Source organism: Danio rerio, chromosome 2 (genome assembly GCF_049306965.1).
Source record: "Danio rerio strain Tuebingen ecotype United States chromosome 2, GRCz12tu, whole genome shotgun sequence".
Lineage (NCBI taxonomy): Eukaryota > Metazoa > Chordata > Actinopteri > Cypriniformes > Danionidae > Danio > Danio rerio.
In genome coordinates this window covers 48,920,793-48,940,312 of record NC_133177.1, presented here as the reverse complement: position 1 = coordinate 48,940,312, position 19,520 = coordinate 48,920,793, and the positions used below count along the sequence as shown (strand labels likewise).

Genomic DNA, 19,520 nt, shown 5'->3' with positions numbered 1-19,520 from the left:
AAGGGTCTAGCTGTTTACATTCCAGTCACATTTAGTTTCTGGATAAGTTTAATAAAAAAAGTATATACAGTTGAAGACAAAATTATTAGACCTCTAGGAAAAATTTGATTAGTTTTTAAATATTTTACAAATTATTTTAAACATAGCAAAGAGCATGTGTGAGTTTTATTATTATTATTATTATTATTATTATTATTATTATTATTATTATTATTATTATAGTCAATATTAGTATGCTCATTTTTTTCCCAACTGGCTCCACACCAAATTAATGTTGTCCAATAACTTGCCTACACTGTAAAAATGATATCAACAATTAGTCATGACAGCATATATTTTTAGTTCATTGTAATTTCGTCACCTTGGAATTAAGGTTCTCTCTGCGTTCTGAATGATTTTGAGATTGAGCTTAAAAGTTTTTGCATTCATTATCAAACAGTATGTGTGTAACATTTGCTTTAAATAAAATGTCTTAAATGTAAACAACTTATAAAAAAACATCCCATAATGCAAATAAGTTTTCTTTTAATAAGAATTTCAATAACTCACTTTTGACAAAAATGTCAGATAGAACCTTATAATTCTAAAGTGACGATTTATTAAACTAAGTTGATCACATTCTATCTTAATTTATAAGTTATGCAAGTTTTACAGGATGGCTAATAATTTTGCCCTCAACTGTATAACCAGGGGCTAATTATTTCCAGGTAGCAAGGAATTCTGGCCCAGATTTAGAATAAGGATGGCACAGCAGGCATTCATCCGGCACTGGCATACAGCATGTGGGCCAAACATGGCCTGGATTTGGAAGGAGGAGCACAGTCTTTAAGATGGCACCTGATGGCACTAACCACTGAGCCAGCATGCCGCCCCCAAACCAGGGATTAATTTTAAATAAATTTAACTATTAAAACCCTGAAAATAATAATGAAAATTAAAGATAATCATTCGATACTTTTAACTAAATTAATATAAATAAATAAACAAAACAAAACATTTTAATCTGTTTAAATAAAAGTTAAAAGGTTGTTCTTCAGCTTCTTTGAGCAACTTCAGGAACCATAAATAGACAAAAGTAGTCATATTGGCTCTTGAGCCAGTGTTGAAGACAGAGGCTTCTACTCAGCAAAAAATTCGTCTAGTTAATGACAAAATGCAGCACACATTAGCTAAATCGGACTACCTTTATGAGAAAAAACTATTGTCATTTTGTGTTGAAACTGACAGTAATCTGTCTATCGCCTGAGCACACAAACCTCCATTTGGATGACTTGACCGGCAGACACAGATAGAGGTCTCTGCAACTTAATTAAGGGAAGGACTTTAAACCCTACAGAATGCTGGAAATCCAATACTGATTAATTAGGCCTGTACGAGCCAGATTTAATGGTGTGAGTGCAGGACATTTGGATTGGCCTTTAAATATTTGATTGCTGCTTCATTTCATTAAACAAATCATAATTAACCTCTTTTTTTAAAGGCTCCTTAAAAAGTAACATCAAGGCTGAGGAGAAAAACCTACTACAGATCACCATATAGATGAGAAATTAAACAAACAAAAAGAGGAATGTCCCTAAATTACTTTAAAATATCCACGCTCCTCTGGAATCTCAAAGACTCATGGGTTTAGCTATCAACACAGCTCTTTTTATAGGATTTCAGAGGTGGAGATTTAAGGAGCTGCTTTGCTTGGCGTCTGATCTGAGAATTGACAGTCTTATTGCCCACTGATCCTGTCAGCACTTGAGAGAGCGAGAGCAAACCCAGATTTCAAGCATCTGCAACCTTAACACCTCCTCTTGAAGCTACAAACAACTAGAAAGCTTAAAGTATAAACTGTCTAGAGGCACACAATAGATGGCTGATAAACTGCAAAGGCTTGAAAGAAGGACCAACCAGGATGATAAAGTAATTGAAAGTGATCGATTAATGGAGCTATGGATGATTGGAACTACATGACAGATGAAAAAAAGACTATACCAGTAATAGGCTTATACGTCTGTGATAGGCGTGACCCACAGCGCATGCCTTGCACGTAGCGGTGCATTTATACTTCTGCACGCTGTGCGTTTTGCACTGCAATAACACTTCTGAATTGCTAGCAGGCAGTAGGTTACGTTCCTCTGTGTCGAGTTTCTACATGGGTGTTTTGTTTTTTCTGAATGCTACAAGTAGCTAAAACTCACTCATTCAGAGGCCAGAACCCGGTGGACGTGAAACAACAACAAATCATAAGGTAAACATGGAACAAAATTTTCCATCGGAAGCTCCTTCACGGGATTCGACATAAAACACTCACTCCATCGCACTTGTGGCTCTCAGCAGCACCCACACTGGTACCAAACAGACCAATCACAGAGCTTGCACTATGCGTCATTGCGCTTTGTAGTTACATTTAATTGAAAGGTGCGCATCAGCAAAGCAAATGTATATATATATATATATATATATATATATATATATATATATATATATATATATATATATATATATATATATATATATATACATATATATATATATATATATATATATATATATATATATATATACATATATACATATATATATACACACACACACATACATACACATATATATATATATATATATATATATATATATATATATATATATATATATATATATATATATATATATATATATATATATATTGGCAAGTACTGGTCCCTATTCTGAGGTGTCTTGAGTTTCTGCCCATCAGTGATAATGTTTAGAAACATTCCGACGTGTTTAAGATTCCAGACTCTTGCTCAAAGCCTCTTGTCTGTGGCTGCTGTCTTGCATGTAAGTCGACCTCTGGGCTTCTGTCTCGCTGCTCAATGCCCATCAGCTGTCACCAAAGGAGTGGACTGCTATTCCTGCGGCTAAATCAACCACCATTACATGCAATCCATACAGCACTGACTAAATGCAACTAAATGCTCACCTGATTGAACTATTCTAAAGTTTAATCTGAATATATGGTATAATAGTAGATCTGATTATCTATTTTACTATCATTCAACTCTGAGTGTGCCTCACACAGGTGAGTGGGCTTGACAAACTACCTGTAGAAAACACCCTTTCATCTCTTATGGTATGTGCACCCCAGATGAAGTGTTAAGCTTGAGTGATTTACATATTAAGTCAAAGTAAAGACATGATTAGCATCTTGCAGCAGGATTTATGAAGCAACGCGAATGACTCGAATGAGTGACACGGTGCAAATTGAGCTTTCAGTCGTTTGACACGCTTAACGTGTAATCCGCATGAATCTATCAAGTTGTATAATCTGAACCTTGACAACATCCATGCCGTGTTAACCAATCAGGAGCTTGCTTTAGTAGAGGCATGATTAAGACATGTTGTTGGTGCTGTGATGGAAAATCCTCCTGCCAACACGAGACAATGGGTCATTAAACTGGGGTTGGCTCAATTAGAAGTAGCAGCCAGCAGCTAACTCTCACATGGTCGCCCACTGAAGCCAAGCAGGGCTGCGGCCAGTCAGTACCTGGGAAACCATGGGAAAGCTAGGTTGCTGCCAGAAGTGGTGTTCGTGAGACCAGCAGAGGGAACTCAAATTGTTGTCAGTGTGGGTCCTAATGCCCCAGTATATTGAAGGGGACTCTATACTGCTCAGTGAGTGCTGTCTTTCGGATGAGACGTTAAACCAAGGTCCTGACTCTCTGTAGTCGTTAAAAATCCCAGGATGTCCATTGAAAAAGAATAGGGGTTTAACCCTGGCATCCTGGCCAAATTTGCCCACTGGCTTCTGTCCATCATGGCCTCCTAAACATCCCAATATGATAATTGGCTTCATCACTCTGTCTCTTCTCCACCAATCAGCTGCTGTGAAGTGTGTGGTGTGTGGTCTGGCGCAATATGGCTGCCGTCGCGTCATCCAGGTGGATGCTGCACATTGATGTTGGATGAGAAGATTACCGCCAAAAAAAATGTGTAAAGTGCTTTGAGTGTCCATAAAAGCGCTATATAAATTTAAGGAATTATTATTACAGCAAAAAGCAGTCGTCATCCAACTGCATCTTATGGAGGAGTTTATGAACTCACCAAGCTGAAGGATCTGATGGACCCAGATACGGTGCCAAACAAATCTATAGCTGCGTCCCAAATGGCACACTATACACTATGCACTCATGCACTATGTACTTATGCACTTACACACTCAACAGGATAGTATATGTATGTAGTGGTGTCCCAAATGGCACACTAATGTTTTTTTACTAAGCGGAAATTCAAACCGTTTTCCTGATGATGTTTGACGGTTGCCAAATCAGTGAAATAAACAACAGAATTATCAGATAATACCTGCCGTGAGTATTGCCGCATTCACCATCCAAAATAAATAAAGTTATTCAACATGTGCGTGCGATAGCTCCGCCCCTTCCGCTGTAAGCAAACATGCGGTCGTTGAGTGCGTGAAGTGTCCATCATTACACACTTCATTTTAGCGGCTGAATGAGTGCATCATCCGGGTAATTAAAGTGCACTAATTATTTTTAGAGTTTTCAGTGTGAACACACTACTTACACTATTTATACTACAAAATGGCGTAGAATAGTGCATAAGTATGCGATTTGGGACGCAGCTTATGTCATTTTTCAGCCTTACTAAAGCACATAAAGCACAGCTACTCGCAAGTAAATTCATGTCAGCCATTTAGCTACGAAACTGGAGTCACCAGGCAGACTAACGCCCCCCTTCATCATGCAAATCCGTGTCTATTGTGAAGTGAATTTAACACAAATTTGATGAGCAAAAACAGAGTAAACTCAAAATGTTCAAGTTGTGCGAATAGATCATGATATTCCAGCATAAGCCACATCAGGTTAACGTCCATGACACTTTAACCAACAACTGCACCAGTTTTGCACATTTGCACCAGACAAGTTCTTACAAAAAAAGCTTTTATAAAGTGCATGCTTCACACAAGTCAGTGGGATTGACAAACCACCCGTAGACACATTCTATCTTTCTCTATAAAGATCTATATCTTTCATTATAAAACACTTTGTCTTACTCTAGGACTTAAATCTCTTAGTACTAACAGTTCCTTTATGGCACTTGTTGTATCTATTGCCTCTTATTGTTGAATCGCTTGAAAGCCTCAACTGTAAGTCGCTTTGGACAAAAGTGTCAGCTAAATGACTAAATGTAAATGCAAAGTAGAGTCTTTACTTTCATCTGTTTTGGTTTTGGCTGCTGCTTCAGCCTTTAGTGTGCCAAGCCACTGTGGAAAATGAACAGACTGTGTAGTCCTTCACTTAACTGCTGATTCGAGAACAGCTTTCAGTTATCAGGTTAGTGCTTAATGATAATGAACACATCCTGGAGCTGTGTGAGCATTTTCCTTAAATCTGGCATAGTCTGATATGCTGAATAATTGCATTAAAAATTGTCTCAAGTCATTCCAAATATGAATTACTTTATTTCCTCCAAGGAACAAAAGAGAAGATAATTTATTTTTTGGAACATTTTCATATGAATGCCGAATTGATAGACATCTGGTCAAGGATATATGCTCTGTTTTAATAATAAAAAGCAGCTCACGGGCTTTCATTCTCTTTCATCCCTCTCGTAGGAGAATTTTGCTTTCACCATCCAAAATAAATAAAGTTATTCAACATGTGCGTGCGATAGCTCCGCCCCTTCCGCTGTAAGCAAACATGCGGTCGTTGAGTGCGTGAAGTGTCCATCATTACACACTTCATTTTAGCGGCTGAATGAGTGCATCATCCGGGTAATTAAAGTGCACTAATTATTTTTAGAGTTTTCAGTGTGAACACACTACTTACACTATTTATACTACAAAATGGCGTAGAATAGTGCATAAGTATGCGATTTGGGACGCAGCTTATGTCATTTTTCAGCCTTACTAAAGCACATAAAGCACAGCTACTCGCAAGTAAATTCATGTCAGCCATTTAGCTACGAAACTGGAGTCACCAGGCAGACTAACGCCCCCCTTCATCATGCAAATCCGTGTCTATTGTGAAGTGAATTTAACACAAATTTGATGAGCAAAAACAGAGTAAACTCAAAATGTTCAAGTTGTGCGAATAGATCATGATATTCCAGCATAAGCCACATCAGGTTAACGTCCATGACACTTTAACCAACAACTGCACCAGTTTTGCACATTTGCACCAGACAAGTTCTTACAAAAAAAGCTTTTATAAAGTGCATGCTTCACACAAGTCAGTGGGATTGACAAACCACCCGTAGACACATTCTATCTTTCTCTATAAAGATCTATATCTTTCATTATAAAACACTTTGTCTTACTCTAGGACTTAAATCTCTTAGTACTAACAGTTCCTTTATGGCACTTGTTGTATCTATTGCCTCTTATTGTTGAATCGCTTGAAAGCCTCAACTGTAAGTCGCTTTGGACAAAAGTGTCAGCTAAATGACTAAATGTAAATGCAAAGTAGAGTCTTTACTTTCATCTGTTTTGGTTTTGGCTGCTGCTTCAGCCTTTAGTGTGCCAAGCCACTGTGGAAAATGAACAGACTGTGTAGTCCTTCACTTAACTGCTGATTCGAGAACAGCTTTCAGTTATCAGGTTAGTGCTTAATGATAATGAACACATCCTGGAGCTGTGTGAGCATTTTCCTTAAATCTGGCATAGTCTGATATGCTGAATAATTGCATTAAAAATTGTCTCAAGTCATTCCAAATATGAATTACTTTATTTCCTCCAAGGAACAAAAGAGAAGATAATTTATTTTTTGGAACATTTTCATATGAATGCCGAATTGATAGACATCTGGTCAAGGATATATGCTCTGTTTTAATAATAAAAAGCAGCTCACGGGCTTTCATTCTCTTACACATTTCAGTCTTTCTGCAACAAAAGCAATTTAGAACCTATTTAATCCTTTGGCTTGCTTTAAACTTTTATTTTCAGACCACAAGAAGGAAATAAAGAGTTTAATGATCTTAGGAGGAAGGCAAAACCACTCAAACCCGAGATATATTGTAATTATGGTTTTGCTGTGGTACGGTCTTGGCTCCCAGGGGAACGATTTCTATACTAAGTCCACAAATCAGCATTCAGTCAAATAAACAGGAGAAACTGTACCTAAAGACACAGGATGTCTTCTGACAGACCACGCTTGTCAAAACGTCAGTGCATGCTCACACATAACCCTTATTTAAAAAAAAGGTTATAGCTCATGTTGGAAAATAGGAATCATTTTTTCATTATTTTTGTCTCTTTATCTTTTAATCAAACAATTATTTGTATTGGTCATGTAAGGGTCATATATTAACTGAACTTCTACTGTTGTGTGTGAGTGCTGTGCATACTAATTAGCATTTTTGCAGAAGTAGATGCAGGTCCAATAAAGTTTTCTAAGTCTAAGTCTAACTGAACACAGAACACAGAAAGTTGTATGCTTCTTTGTTGTGCAGAGAATTCGTAGAAAAAGAGGAAGTATGTCTAAGGTGCGGCTAATGGAGGACTGAACAATTACTGACAAATGATGTTACACCAAAACTCCACCTGTTAATATCAGTTGTGTATATATGCTGGAGTCAGGAAATGTATGTTAGCTGCGAACCTCTTGAATGTAATTCTTGTATTGCATTAGGGTAACGTAACCCAGAGCTCTGTCATCAAATTATTCATTTGTATCTAATAAATTACTAATATTTTTGGCACTGAAGAAAACACTCTCCAGATATTTTCTTATTTAACACGCATGGAATTGGTTTGATATTCCAACACAAAATACAAACCAACAAAGCAAATCTGCATTTAACATTCATCTTTAGGCCTAGTCAGCACTATTATTGAAAGCTTGCCCTTTAATACTCTTTGGCTAGAGTCTGTCTCTTAACTAGACATATGTCTTCATCTCATTGTGTTCGTAAAATCTCAAGAGACAAATCTCAAGGTTTTAGATAGTTTCCACCAATCATTTTGTCAGTAGAAAAGGCTTTAGCATACTTATTTCAAAGGATGGATGGATGGATGGATGGATGGATGGATGGATGGATGGATGGATGGATGGATGGATGGACGGACGGACAAATATTGAATTAAACGACAGAATGATAAATAGAACTACAGAATGATAAATAGAACAACGGATGGATGAATGGATAATAACAATGGTAGACACTGATAGAACAATAGACAACAATATAATCAAATGAAGGACGCACGGACAAAGATAGATGGCTAGACCTAGATTGACGGATGGGCAGATGGATGGATGGAACAACAGACAAAGATAGAACTAAATGACAGATTGATAATTAGAATGACAGATGGATGAATGAATGGATAATGACAATGGTAGACACTGATATAACAATAAACATCAATATAATCATCAATATAACATAAAACATCAATATAATCAAATGACGGACGGACAGATAGATGGATAAACGAATGGATAGATAGACGGACGGATAGACAGGAGGATGGACAGACAGACAGACAGACAGACAGACAGACAGACAGACAGACAGACAGACAGACAGACAGACAGACAGACAGACAGACAGATAGATAGATAGATAGATAGATAGATAGATAGATAGATAGATAGATAGATAGATAGATAGATAGATTGATAGACGGATAGACGGATAGATAGACAGATACTTAGACAAAATTACAGATGCACATAACAGACAAAAAGAACAACAGATAGACGATAAAACAGTAGAGCAATGGAAGACAGATAGGTAAAACACCAGACAGAATGGCTGATCGATAAAACAACAGAGAACGACTGAATGACAGATGAAAACAGAGAAAATGGCAAACAGAATTGGGCACGATATGATAAAGTGATATCATAGAAAGACTGGCTTGTGTTTCAGAGTCAGACACCTTCACTAGTGACCACAAACACCTTGATTTACCAGTTCAAGTGTGTAAGATTAATGTCTTGTTACTAAACTGCGCAGGTAGGTTGACCTCTAGGAGCAGGATGGCCACCCCTGTCATAGGAGAACCGGGCCTGACTGTAAGTCCACACACCCTGAGAACTGTGTATCTGCACCCGGTGAGCTCGAGTGGTGTCATTACAGCAGGACTCGCTCCTGTTCACTGAGTCATGTGTCAAAGCAGCTGGCTGAATGTATCTGTCAACACTGATTCCACTAACCTGACACGATCCTTGTCTGAAGTTTACCAAGATGTATTATTTACAGTAGAGTTAAGAGCATTACAGCACACATGAGCAGTCACATCGACTTTGTGGGGTGAAAAATCAGTCAGTGAAGCTATTAAATGGAAGCTCATTACATTACTTTTTCCTGTCAGGAGTTACATGAAGAAACTAAATACTCCAGCATTCTAATAAAAGGTCAAAATATATATTGATTATGATATATTTGAACAACTTGACCATACTAATTACAAATCACATCCAATCATGCCTGTATATTAATATGCACTTTCCATGATATGTTTATCATGCACCACCTCAGCAGTTAAAAATACAGGGGCAGCATGAAACATGCAGAGACATGACAACATTTCCAGTAAGTTAATATAGTGAACAGCTGATGGTTTTTAACAGTGCACTGTGGGAATTTTTAGGATGCAAATGTTTCAGTAACACTGGAACCAATCTGACAGCAGCACCAGAAATGGATGAGTTTCTGGGCTAAGCAGCTAAGCCTGTGTTCACACTTGTAGTTTGGTTCTCTTAGCACTTTTGGTACAGATAAAAAGGAAAAGAATACATTTAGTTAGGGCTACACAATATATCGTTTCAGCATTGATATCACAATGTGAGCATTTGCACTACACACATTGCAGTATTTGACATGTGGAATCAGGATTATAGTCACAGGAGCCAAGGTTGAACAATGATATGATTTATTGTTACACTTTACTCTACAAGTTACCAAAAAGTGTATCATTTGTATATATTTTTAAAGTCTGTTATACTGTGAAAGTATTCCAAGGCAGTTAAGCATTTGGGCGCAACAATTTATAATGTTTGCAATTTAAAAAAGAATTAATGAAAGTCTACACAGTGTAACTTTACGTGTATAAATTCAATTTATGTGCCAGAATACTTCTAGACTCCCAGAAAACTATAAAGAAATGTTTATTTCATTAGTATCTTTGCCGGGGTGCAAACCACGGGGGAGCTCAGCTCCCCTAAATAAGGCATGCCTTCCCTGAAAACATGATTTGTGCAATTTTGGTGGGGTCACAAAAAATATTGACAATGTGTTATTTTGACTTGCGGTTTCAGTATTGTGTAATGTGATCATGGATTACTATATGTTAAAGTACAAAAATATCATTCATGCATGCATGACGGCGATTTACACCTCAAGTAAGAAAAAAGATAACTACACATGCTCTTCTTGTCATTAGCATCAAGATGTGGGGGCGCTGAGGAGCAAAGTCCAGTCATGTCAAAGACTGCAAGCCAGATGCTTCCATATAGATGTTGAGACACTGCCTATTCATTTTCCGAAACAAATGATGTGACGTTGTGTTTTGTTTTATTTGCTTCATACAGTAAGCCAAAACAATGTTTTTTTGTTTTTTTTTAACACTGTGACATTGCTGTAAACATGTTGGACAATGCTGAAAGCAGGTAAACTTGACAAAACGGAGCCTCTTTCAATGGCTTTTCTTTCACTTTTGAATTTGCGATTACGTTTTACATTCGATAGGCCTATGTAAAATACAAAAAGCATATGTTGATCCCTATTGACATCTTCTTGATCTTATAGAACGAATAGAAAAGTGATGAGTTTATATATACATGACAAGTTTATTCCTTTTGTTGTTAAGTGAAACACATCCATATTTCTTGAATTTATGTAAAGTAATATATTTCACTCACAGAAGCACCGCAGGTAAAATTAGGCAACGATGTTATGTTGTTTAGGCTGCTGTTGTTTGTGCATGTAATATATTTATATATATATATATTGCATCAAGATTCAAACGACAGCATTCACTTATTCAAATAAGAGTAAGCAATCAAGCATTTGCAGAATTGTTTCAATCAATTAAAAATGTGAACAAGAATGCTAGTAGGGACAGAGCCCTCATAACCCTACTGTAGACACGTGAACGCAAAGTGCCAAAATGGAGACGTCCACATATTATGGGCATTCTGCTTTTACTGAATCTTTTGGTTTAGTTGCCGCATCCATCTGTTTATTTATTTTTACTGTCTGTTTAGAGCAATGTTGTAGCACCTTTTTGCCCAATACAAATTTCCTCTATGGGACAAAAAAGTTTATCCTATCCTATCCTATCCTAAAAAAAACATTAATGATGTTCAGAACATCACGCGATATCTGCAGTGGTGGTTTTTGGTGGAGACAAGCAGACATTACCACTGTTTGCACTGGGGCAGTCCCGCTGATACACAGACACACATATTAACGTTATGAAAACTTAAGTTTGTTGTACAGTTGGCAGTTCACTTCCGTTATTTGGTACGATTGCATTCCTATCAGAAGTGAACCATACCAGAGTTCGCATGAACCGTACCCCAGACCAATTCTGTCCGGCGAACTTGGGTGCTTACCCGAGTTCAGAAGACGCGTTCACACTAGCTAAACGTATACTCTGATGTCAAACGAACCCAGGTGTGGACCAGAAGTGCTAGTATAAAAGCACCCTAAAAGCCACTCCTTGAGGTTAAATTGTACTTAAGAAACCCAACTACACATCTTTAAGCTTGTTTTGGTCAATAAACACTAAACATACTTTTTTTTAAAAAAAAGCTTTTTTCAATCTTTTTTTTTTTTTTTTTTTTTTTTGCTATTTTGCAGCTTTTGTTGGAGATTTTGAAGCTCTTCGGGCATCTTTTTTTGCCTTAAATGTGCAATATAAATAGATGTTTAACCTGAAAATGACCATGTAGGTCGAAAGGTTTTGACATTAAAAAAAATTTTGGGAGAGGTAAAGTGGCAGTGTACAGATTTTCTTTTGATGTTTTGCTATTGTGTTTGATTTTAATTGAGCACCTGCCTTTAAGATTCCTAGATGTGCGCACATTTCTGTTTCTTAGTTACTAAACAGACAAACAATAAATATATTTTAACAAGAGAAAATAGTATGAAATATACCCTGAGCCAGTACAGCAGCCACAGCACCCGGGTGCTGCATTGCAACAATGAAAAGATTTACCAAAGCAAACAGCTTCAGACAAATATCTTATAGCCTAGTGGTTTTCAAAAGATCGGGGGGGGGCAAAGCAGTGCTGGGTGGTCTTTGAAATATTTAAATAAAAAATAAAATCACACAATATATAAAAAAAACATTTAAAATAAACTAAACTAAATGTTATAAAAAATTTAATAAAATGCATACGACTCAGATAATACTTTAGATCTTTCATAAAATACTTTTTTTACCCAACAGCCCATTTTGAGGGATGTAAATAAAAAAAAATTTAAAAATGGTCCCAATGTATTTCCTGTTTTACATATTAATTTCTATAGCTTCCGAGAATCTAAAAAGAGACACATATTGATAAATAATGCCATAACATCTGTTTTAACATTATGATTGAATTGCCTCTTGTTACAGTTAAGAAATAGTTTGATGATAAGCAGGAAATGTTCATGGGCCAATGACAACCCCAAATTGAAACGGTCTATATAAATGTAGTTTTGATGTATGTAATAGGCTAATATAGCCTATATAGATTTACATTTCAGGATGTAGTAAAGTAAAATATTGAAAATAACCAAATAAACTAGATTGGTATATTTTTACTTCAAAAGTAGTAAGGTTAAAGTAATGACATAAGCTTTTACGAGACAAACAGGTATAGCAGTAGAAAAGATATTTCGGATGCAACTGACTTTACCATGGTAAATCAATCATCAATCTCCTTTACCAAAAAAAAAAAACGGTTGTTGATCTAGATGAGACGATTATCCACGGCGTTCAGACTCACCTGTAGCAGGTGTTTCAGGAACCCACTTCAGCTGGCCGATCTGGCGCACCTGAAACGCTGTTTTCACCTCGTGACAGCTGTGAGCGCGCGTGGTGGACAGTGTCGCGAGCTCCACCGCGAGCACCGTAATAATCCAGCTGACATTCACGCGTGACATGACGGCATTTCAGTGGAGAAATCAGTGCCGTGGAAATGCTTAATGATCTGAGACTGACTGCAAAATGTGTAAAAAAAAAAGGAAAAGAGGAAGTCGCCCGTGTTGAACTTTCACATGCTGCACCGGCTGTATTGAGTCCTTCCTTCCCAAAGCCAGACTGGAGAAGAGCCGCCGCTGCGTCCCGTTCACGGAGAGTGTCACTTTCATTCAGCATGTGGAATCATTCAGAAATCTCTCTCTCTCTCTCTCTCTCTCTCTCTCTCACACACACACACACACACACACACACAATCGCACGCGCGCGCACACACACACTCTTGCTCAGTCTGTCATCAAAGATTTACTTGACTATCAGGATTTACAATACTACAATGATTGCAAAGCACTGAAAGAGCCAAATGTAATAAAAAGATAAGATATATTTTTAAAAAGTAAACAAAATAATTACATATGGGGTACAAAATCTGGCAAACAAATATCACCAGGTTAGTAAATAAGTAAATAAATAACGATAATAAACAAACGAATACAGAAATAAATAAATAATGATAATAAATAAATAAATATATAAATAAATAAATAATGATAATAAATAAATAAATATAATAAATAAATACATAAATAATGAAAATAAATAAAAATGAGAATAACTAAATTAGTAAATAATGATAATAAATAAATTTGTAAATAATGATAATAAATAAATAATTAATGATAATAAATAAATACATAAAAATAATGATAATAATAAATAGAAAAATGATAAAAAATAAATACATAAATAATGTTAATAAATAAATAAATAATGATAATAAATAAATAATGTTAATAAATAAATAATTGCCACTGCATCTAAACGCATCGAGTGTTTTATTTTAGAATAAAATTATTTTAAAAATTATTTTAGAGTTTCTTTTGTTGTTTTTATTAACAGCTTAAAATATAAAATATGAATATTTTTTTAAGTTTTTGTAAGTCTTATGTTTGTAAGTTTTTTTTAAGTTTGGGTCTTTGGGTCTCTTTCCAAATTTTCAAGTTAAAATATTTTAAAGTTTTAACTTAACTGTAACCTAGACACAGAAAATAATTATTATGAAATTATGACATATACAACATTAAGTAGAGCTGTGTGTATTAGACTAGAAAACAAGACCCTGTGAACTTGTACTGGGCAAAAATCTATCGCATCCGAAATAAAAATTTGTTTTGACAAATACATTATACATATATAAAATGTTAATATAGTTAAAAATATTAAATTCATAAACATATGTATATATAGAAACATTATTAGAACACACACATATTATTATTATTATTATTATGTCAAAACAAACTTTTATTTTGGATGCGATTAATCTTTGCCCGGCATTAGTTTTAACACTAACCTGTTTTTCTGTTGACGCCTAACCATAGACTGGTCCCAATATCGCTATGACTATATACAGTAGATTCACTATTCTTGTTCCTAATCCTAACAATTTCGTCCTGACAAAACGCAACTGCCCCGTGTGAGGATCGAACTCACGACCTTCAGATTATGAGACTGACGCGCTACCTACTGCGCTAACGAGGCTAATGCTGGCGAACTCGTAAGTTTTTGAAACAATGGTTCCTATTGGCCGATGAGTTTCTATTAGGATCTGTTGGCGATTGTGATTGGTTATTATACTTTTTTAAAAATCCAATTACAACTTTTTCATTACCTGCAAACAATGTTCATTGTTTTCTAACGTTTTTTTACGCCCAAAGGCGGTTTACTGAGCAAATTCGTTCTGCTAGTTTAAAAATTAAACAATCCACTTAAACCACTAGGCTAACTCTTTAAATAAGACTAGTATTACAGTTTTTCTCGATTGCTTGGATGCAGTTGTCAACTGAAACTCCACATTTTCAAAACAGTTAACACACAGGCCTAAACTGCGGCACTCATGGTCAAAATGACACATTTTGCTTGCAAAAGGCACATATCGTGTCAAAACATTTAACATATGCAACAACAGTATAGGACAGCCATATTGACCTCCTCCATCAATGCTGGCACAGAACAACACAGACCTTCCATCGTTTATATAAGGTTTGCAGAATGATGGCTAATTGAAGATTTGTGTGAAGGAGTGTCAAACCGGTGCTTCAGTGATTTCATACTGATGTTGGTAGTTTTTAATAGTTAGGAATAGATGGATTCTGTTTGGTTACCAAAACTAAAACAATGGAGTTTGGACTGCTTGAATGACATCTGTGTTAACTGTTTGGAAAAATGGTAGGGAAAATGTGTCAACCCAATGAGAAAGGGTTTACACATTTGCAAGACCTGTCCTCTGCTCTGCTGGGATAGTGATAATGAAAATGAAGAGGTACCTAGTTTCTTTAACCAGGTCAAAGCAAACTAGAAAAACTGTAAAACTGATTTGGCGGCTGATTACAGTTTTTCTCGATTGCTTGGATGCAGTTGTCAACTGAAACTCCACATTTTCAAAACAGTTAACACACAGGCCTAAACTGTGGCACTCATGGTCAAAATGACACATTTTGCTTGCAAAAGGCACATATCATGTCAAAACATTTAACATATGCAACAACAGCTAGTTTTACCTTCAAACAACACAACTTGCAAACAAGTATAAGAGCTCTTTCATTTAATCATTACACAATGCACAACAAAATACAAAATACAGAACTCAAAATGCACCACCATTGCTTGCCATTGTAGCTTATAGCCAATGGCATTTGTTGTCTCTATTTTGGGCTGTCAAATTCGCCTTTTTGCAAAGAATTGGATCAAGAATAAGATGTGCTTTGATTGAATATATATTGAATTCATGACATTTTTCAAACTGTGGCTGAAAACTGAAATACTGTAAATAAAAAAAACAGACAAAAGTAATAAAATACTGTAAATATTAGAGAAAACACAAGTAAACTAATATACAGTCAAAACTATTGGGAGTATAGGACATAGCCATACTGACCTCCTCCATCAATGCTGGCACAGAACAACACAGACCTTCCATCGTTTATATAAGGTTTGCAGAATGATGGCTAATTGAAGATTTGTGTGAAGGAGTGTCAAACCGGTGCTTCAGTGATTTCACACTGATGTTGGTAGCTTTTAATAGTTAGGAATAGATGGATTCTGTTTGGTTACCAAAACTAAAACAATGGAGTTTGGACTGCTTGAATGACATCTGTGTTAACTGTTTGGAAAAATGGTAGGGAAAATGTGTCAACCCAATGAGAAAGGGTTTACACATTTGCAAGACCTGTCCTCTGCTCTGCTGGGATAGTGATAATGAAAATGAAGAGGTACCTAGTTTCTTTAACCAGGTCAAAGCAAACTAGAAAAACTGTAAAACTGATTTGGCGGCTGATTAATCTGTTTAGTCAGAAATCATGATGTGATGTTTTCGTGATGAGTTGTCTCCCTCTAGTGGTCATCTGTTATTAAACCCTACATGACCTGCATAATGTGTTTAGCTGTATTTGGGTTAGGCTATGTGTTTCTTTATTCTGCTATAACAGACCAAAGACAAAATAAATGCACTCTTATTGTTACAGTTCTTATTACAGACTTTGGTACATTTCTCACAACACTACTTACATTTGCACAACAGTTAATGCATTTCCCAAAACATTTAGTACAATCTGCAAAACCTAGTTGATAACCCGCAAAAGCATGTCACATGCTCAAAATGAATAGCCTGGTCCTCAAAGCAAGTATTGATGTCAGTGAAAGTGTCAGTATCATCAATATGAAAAGTCGTGACACCACTGTTGATGAACAAGATACACTACATTCACAATCCTAAACTGCAGTAACATGCATGGTAACAAGAAAATAAAGCAAGATTGCACTTTAAATGTAAAACATTTGGGCCCAAATAAATGTACTGTATAAATACAAATGTTTATTTATTTATTCATTTATTTATTTATTTATTTATTTATTTATTTATTTCTTTCTTTATTTATTTATTTATTTATTTATTTATTTATTTATTTATTTATTTATTTATTTATGTTGACTCTTCTCATTAAATATCAGATTTTTTAAACCTTAATTTCCATGGTTGATTGTCATGGTGAAAAAAACTACTAATCATTTTGAGCAGTGTGGCTCACACAATGACAAATACACTTCATGTTTTGGTGGCCTTGGCCAAATTACTAACACAATAACTAGGTTTTGAGCATGAATTACAGTTTTTCTCAGTCGTTTTGGTGCGTTTCTCACAACACCAGTGCATTTCTGCACAACAGTTAGTGTATTTTTCAAAACAATTAGTACAAACTGCAAAACCTAGATGATAACCTGCAAAAGCGTGTCACATGTTCAAAATGGATAGCTCGTTGTTTTTATCATGACAGATTACTCTGGACATTTTTTCAATGCAAAAAAGTCATATTTTGGTGACACTTGCTGAAAATGCCCAAGACAGCACTAGATACTATTAGCAGCCATTTGAAAATACAGTAAAATTAGACATCACTGCATTTAGTGTGCTATCTGAGCACAAGACACTGAATATGTATGTTTCACATTTTACTGCATTTGCTTTTTGCAATTCTAATTTATTCACAGCATTGTGCAAAAGAATAAATACATCCTTATTTACAACAAACATAAACTTTTTTTGGGTAGAGCTGTGCACAACCTACAACATACACAGGTCTGTAAATTTAAATGATTTAAATTTGTTTTATAAAGTTTGCTTGACAGATTTTGACAAGTAGTTCATCGTTTTTGTATGTAACGACTCAAGTAATGAAATGAGGACTTTTAGTTTTATATGGAATGACTATTCAGCATTTACAAGTTTAGTTCGTTTTGACTGACATGACATAAGCAAATGATAATGTTATAAACAGCAGAGAGTTGTATGAAAGCAATTGATAAATGTCCAAAAGCATCTGCAATTTGTTGGAAGGAATGAGAAACTGCTACTAGGATGTGCACAAATGACTAATTGTTTTGAAAAATGCATTAACTGTTGTGCAAATTTAAATAGTGTTGTGAGAAATGCAACAAAAGTGACTGAGAGAAATGTTGGGGTACAATGTTCAATGTAAATGTACATTGAAGGGGTACAAAAGTCAATGTAAATGTTTTTGGGAATAACTACATTTTGCAGACATGCAATACAGTTCTAAAGTTCCAGCAAACAGTTTTGAGATTTGCTCTCACAGTTTATAGAATGTTAAGTTTGTTTTAAAAAAGTGCCAAAGCAATTGAGAAAAACTGTCAATTAGAATTGCAAAGAGCAAATGCAGTAAAAATTTGTAACATACATATTCAGTGTCTTGTACTCAGATACCTCACTAAATTCAGTGATGTCTAACTTTACTGTAGTTTTCAAATGGCTGTGCAAATACTGCTGTGTTGAGCATTTTCAGCAAGTGTCACCAAAATCTGACTTTTTGCATTGGAAAAAATGTCTAGAGTAAACTGTCATATGAAAACATTACAAAGCCATTTGAATATCTTGTTCATAAACAATGGTGTCAGGACTTTTCATCTTGATGACACTGACACTTTCACTGACATCAATACTTGCTTCTGAGGAATGAGCTATCCTTTTTGAGCAAGTGACATGCTTTTGCAGGTTATCAACTGGGTTTTAAAGTTTGTACTAATTGTTTTGAGAAATGCATTAACTGTTGTGCAAATGTAAGTAGTGTTGTGAGAAATGCACCAAAGACACTGAGAAAAACTGTAACATAAAGGTTTTTGCCAGTGTCAATAGAAAATATGCTTGAAAGGAGATGCTTGATGTTCCAATTTAAACCACTAGAGGCTCTCCAAGACCATGCGAACCAGACAAAGCTTTTAGCCTCTACTCAAAACTCAATCACAAAACCCTCAGTTACCCCATAGTTATATACATATGTAAATATCTATGGTGTTACCCCATATTTAAGCAAAATGATAGCAGAATGATAAATATATATATAAATAAAACATGTAAACAAACAAACAAATAAAAAAATACGACTTATGTGTAAATACATAAATGATATTCTAATATTCTTTGAAACTCTTAATAGTATAAGGTATTGTGTAATTGTGTTATTTATTATTTTTTAATTATACAGGTTTTGTGGATTTACTGAATCTATTATATATGGAATTTATCAGAAAGCTTTATACTGCAGATGTCTGATAACATTTCTTTAAAAAAAAAGATTTCAACATAAAATAACTGTTGGATAACAAATTCCACAGAGTTTGCTTCTCTGAGATTAAACATTGGTATTGTGTTGTCTAAAACATGGCACCTTCTGTTTTTTGTTTTTGTTATTTTATCAACAAAAAGCATTGTCAGCATTAGTACTGTATTCTTGACACATTTGTACTGTTGTCTTTGGCTTTTTGTCCTCTGCTCCCATCAGTCTGTTCTTTTTTTTTCTTTTCTTTTTTTCTTTTCTTTACT

The 19,520-nt window shown here is 35.3% G+C and overlaps 1 protein-coding gene and 1 non-coding gene across 3 annotated transcripts in view; both read right to left on the bottom strand.

The window, feature by feature from the left end:
- Positions 1–13,294, bottom strand: part of gpc5c (glypican 5c) — a 295,133-nt gene extending 281,839 nt beyond the window's left edge. For both annotated transcript variants that reach the window (XM_005171430.6, XM_005171431.6), the window contains exon 1: positions 12,933–13,294. In XM_005171430.6, coding sequence (XP_005171487.3) covers positions 12,933–13,089 — 157 coding nt within the window. In that variant the 5' untranslated portion in view covers positions 13,090–13,294. The remainder of the gene's footprint in view (positions 1–12,932) is intronic.
- Positions 13,295–14,592: 1,298 nt separating this feature from the next.
- trnam-cau (transfer RNA methionine (anticodon CAU)) lies at positions 14,593–14,665 on the bottom strand. The gene has a single exon. It is a non-coding gene; the product is annotated as a tRNA-Met (tRNA).
- Positions 14,666–19,520: the final 4,855 nt, after the last annotated feature.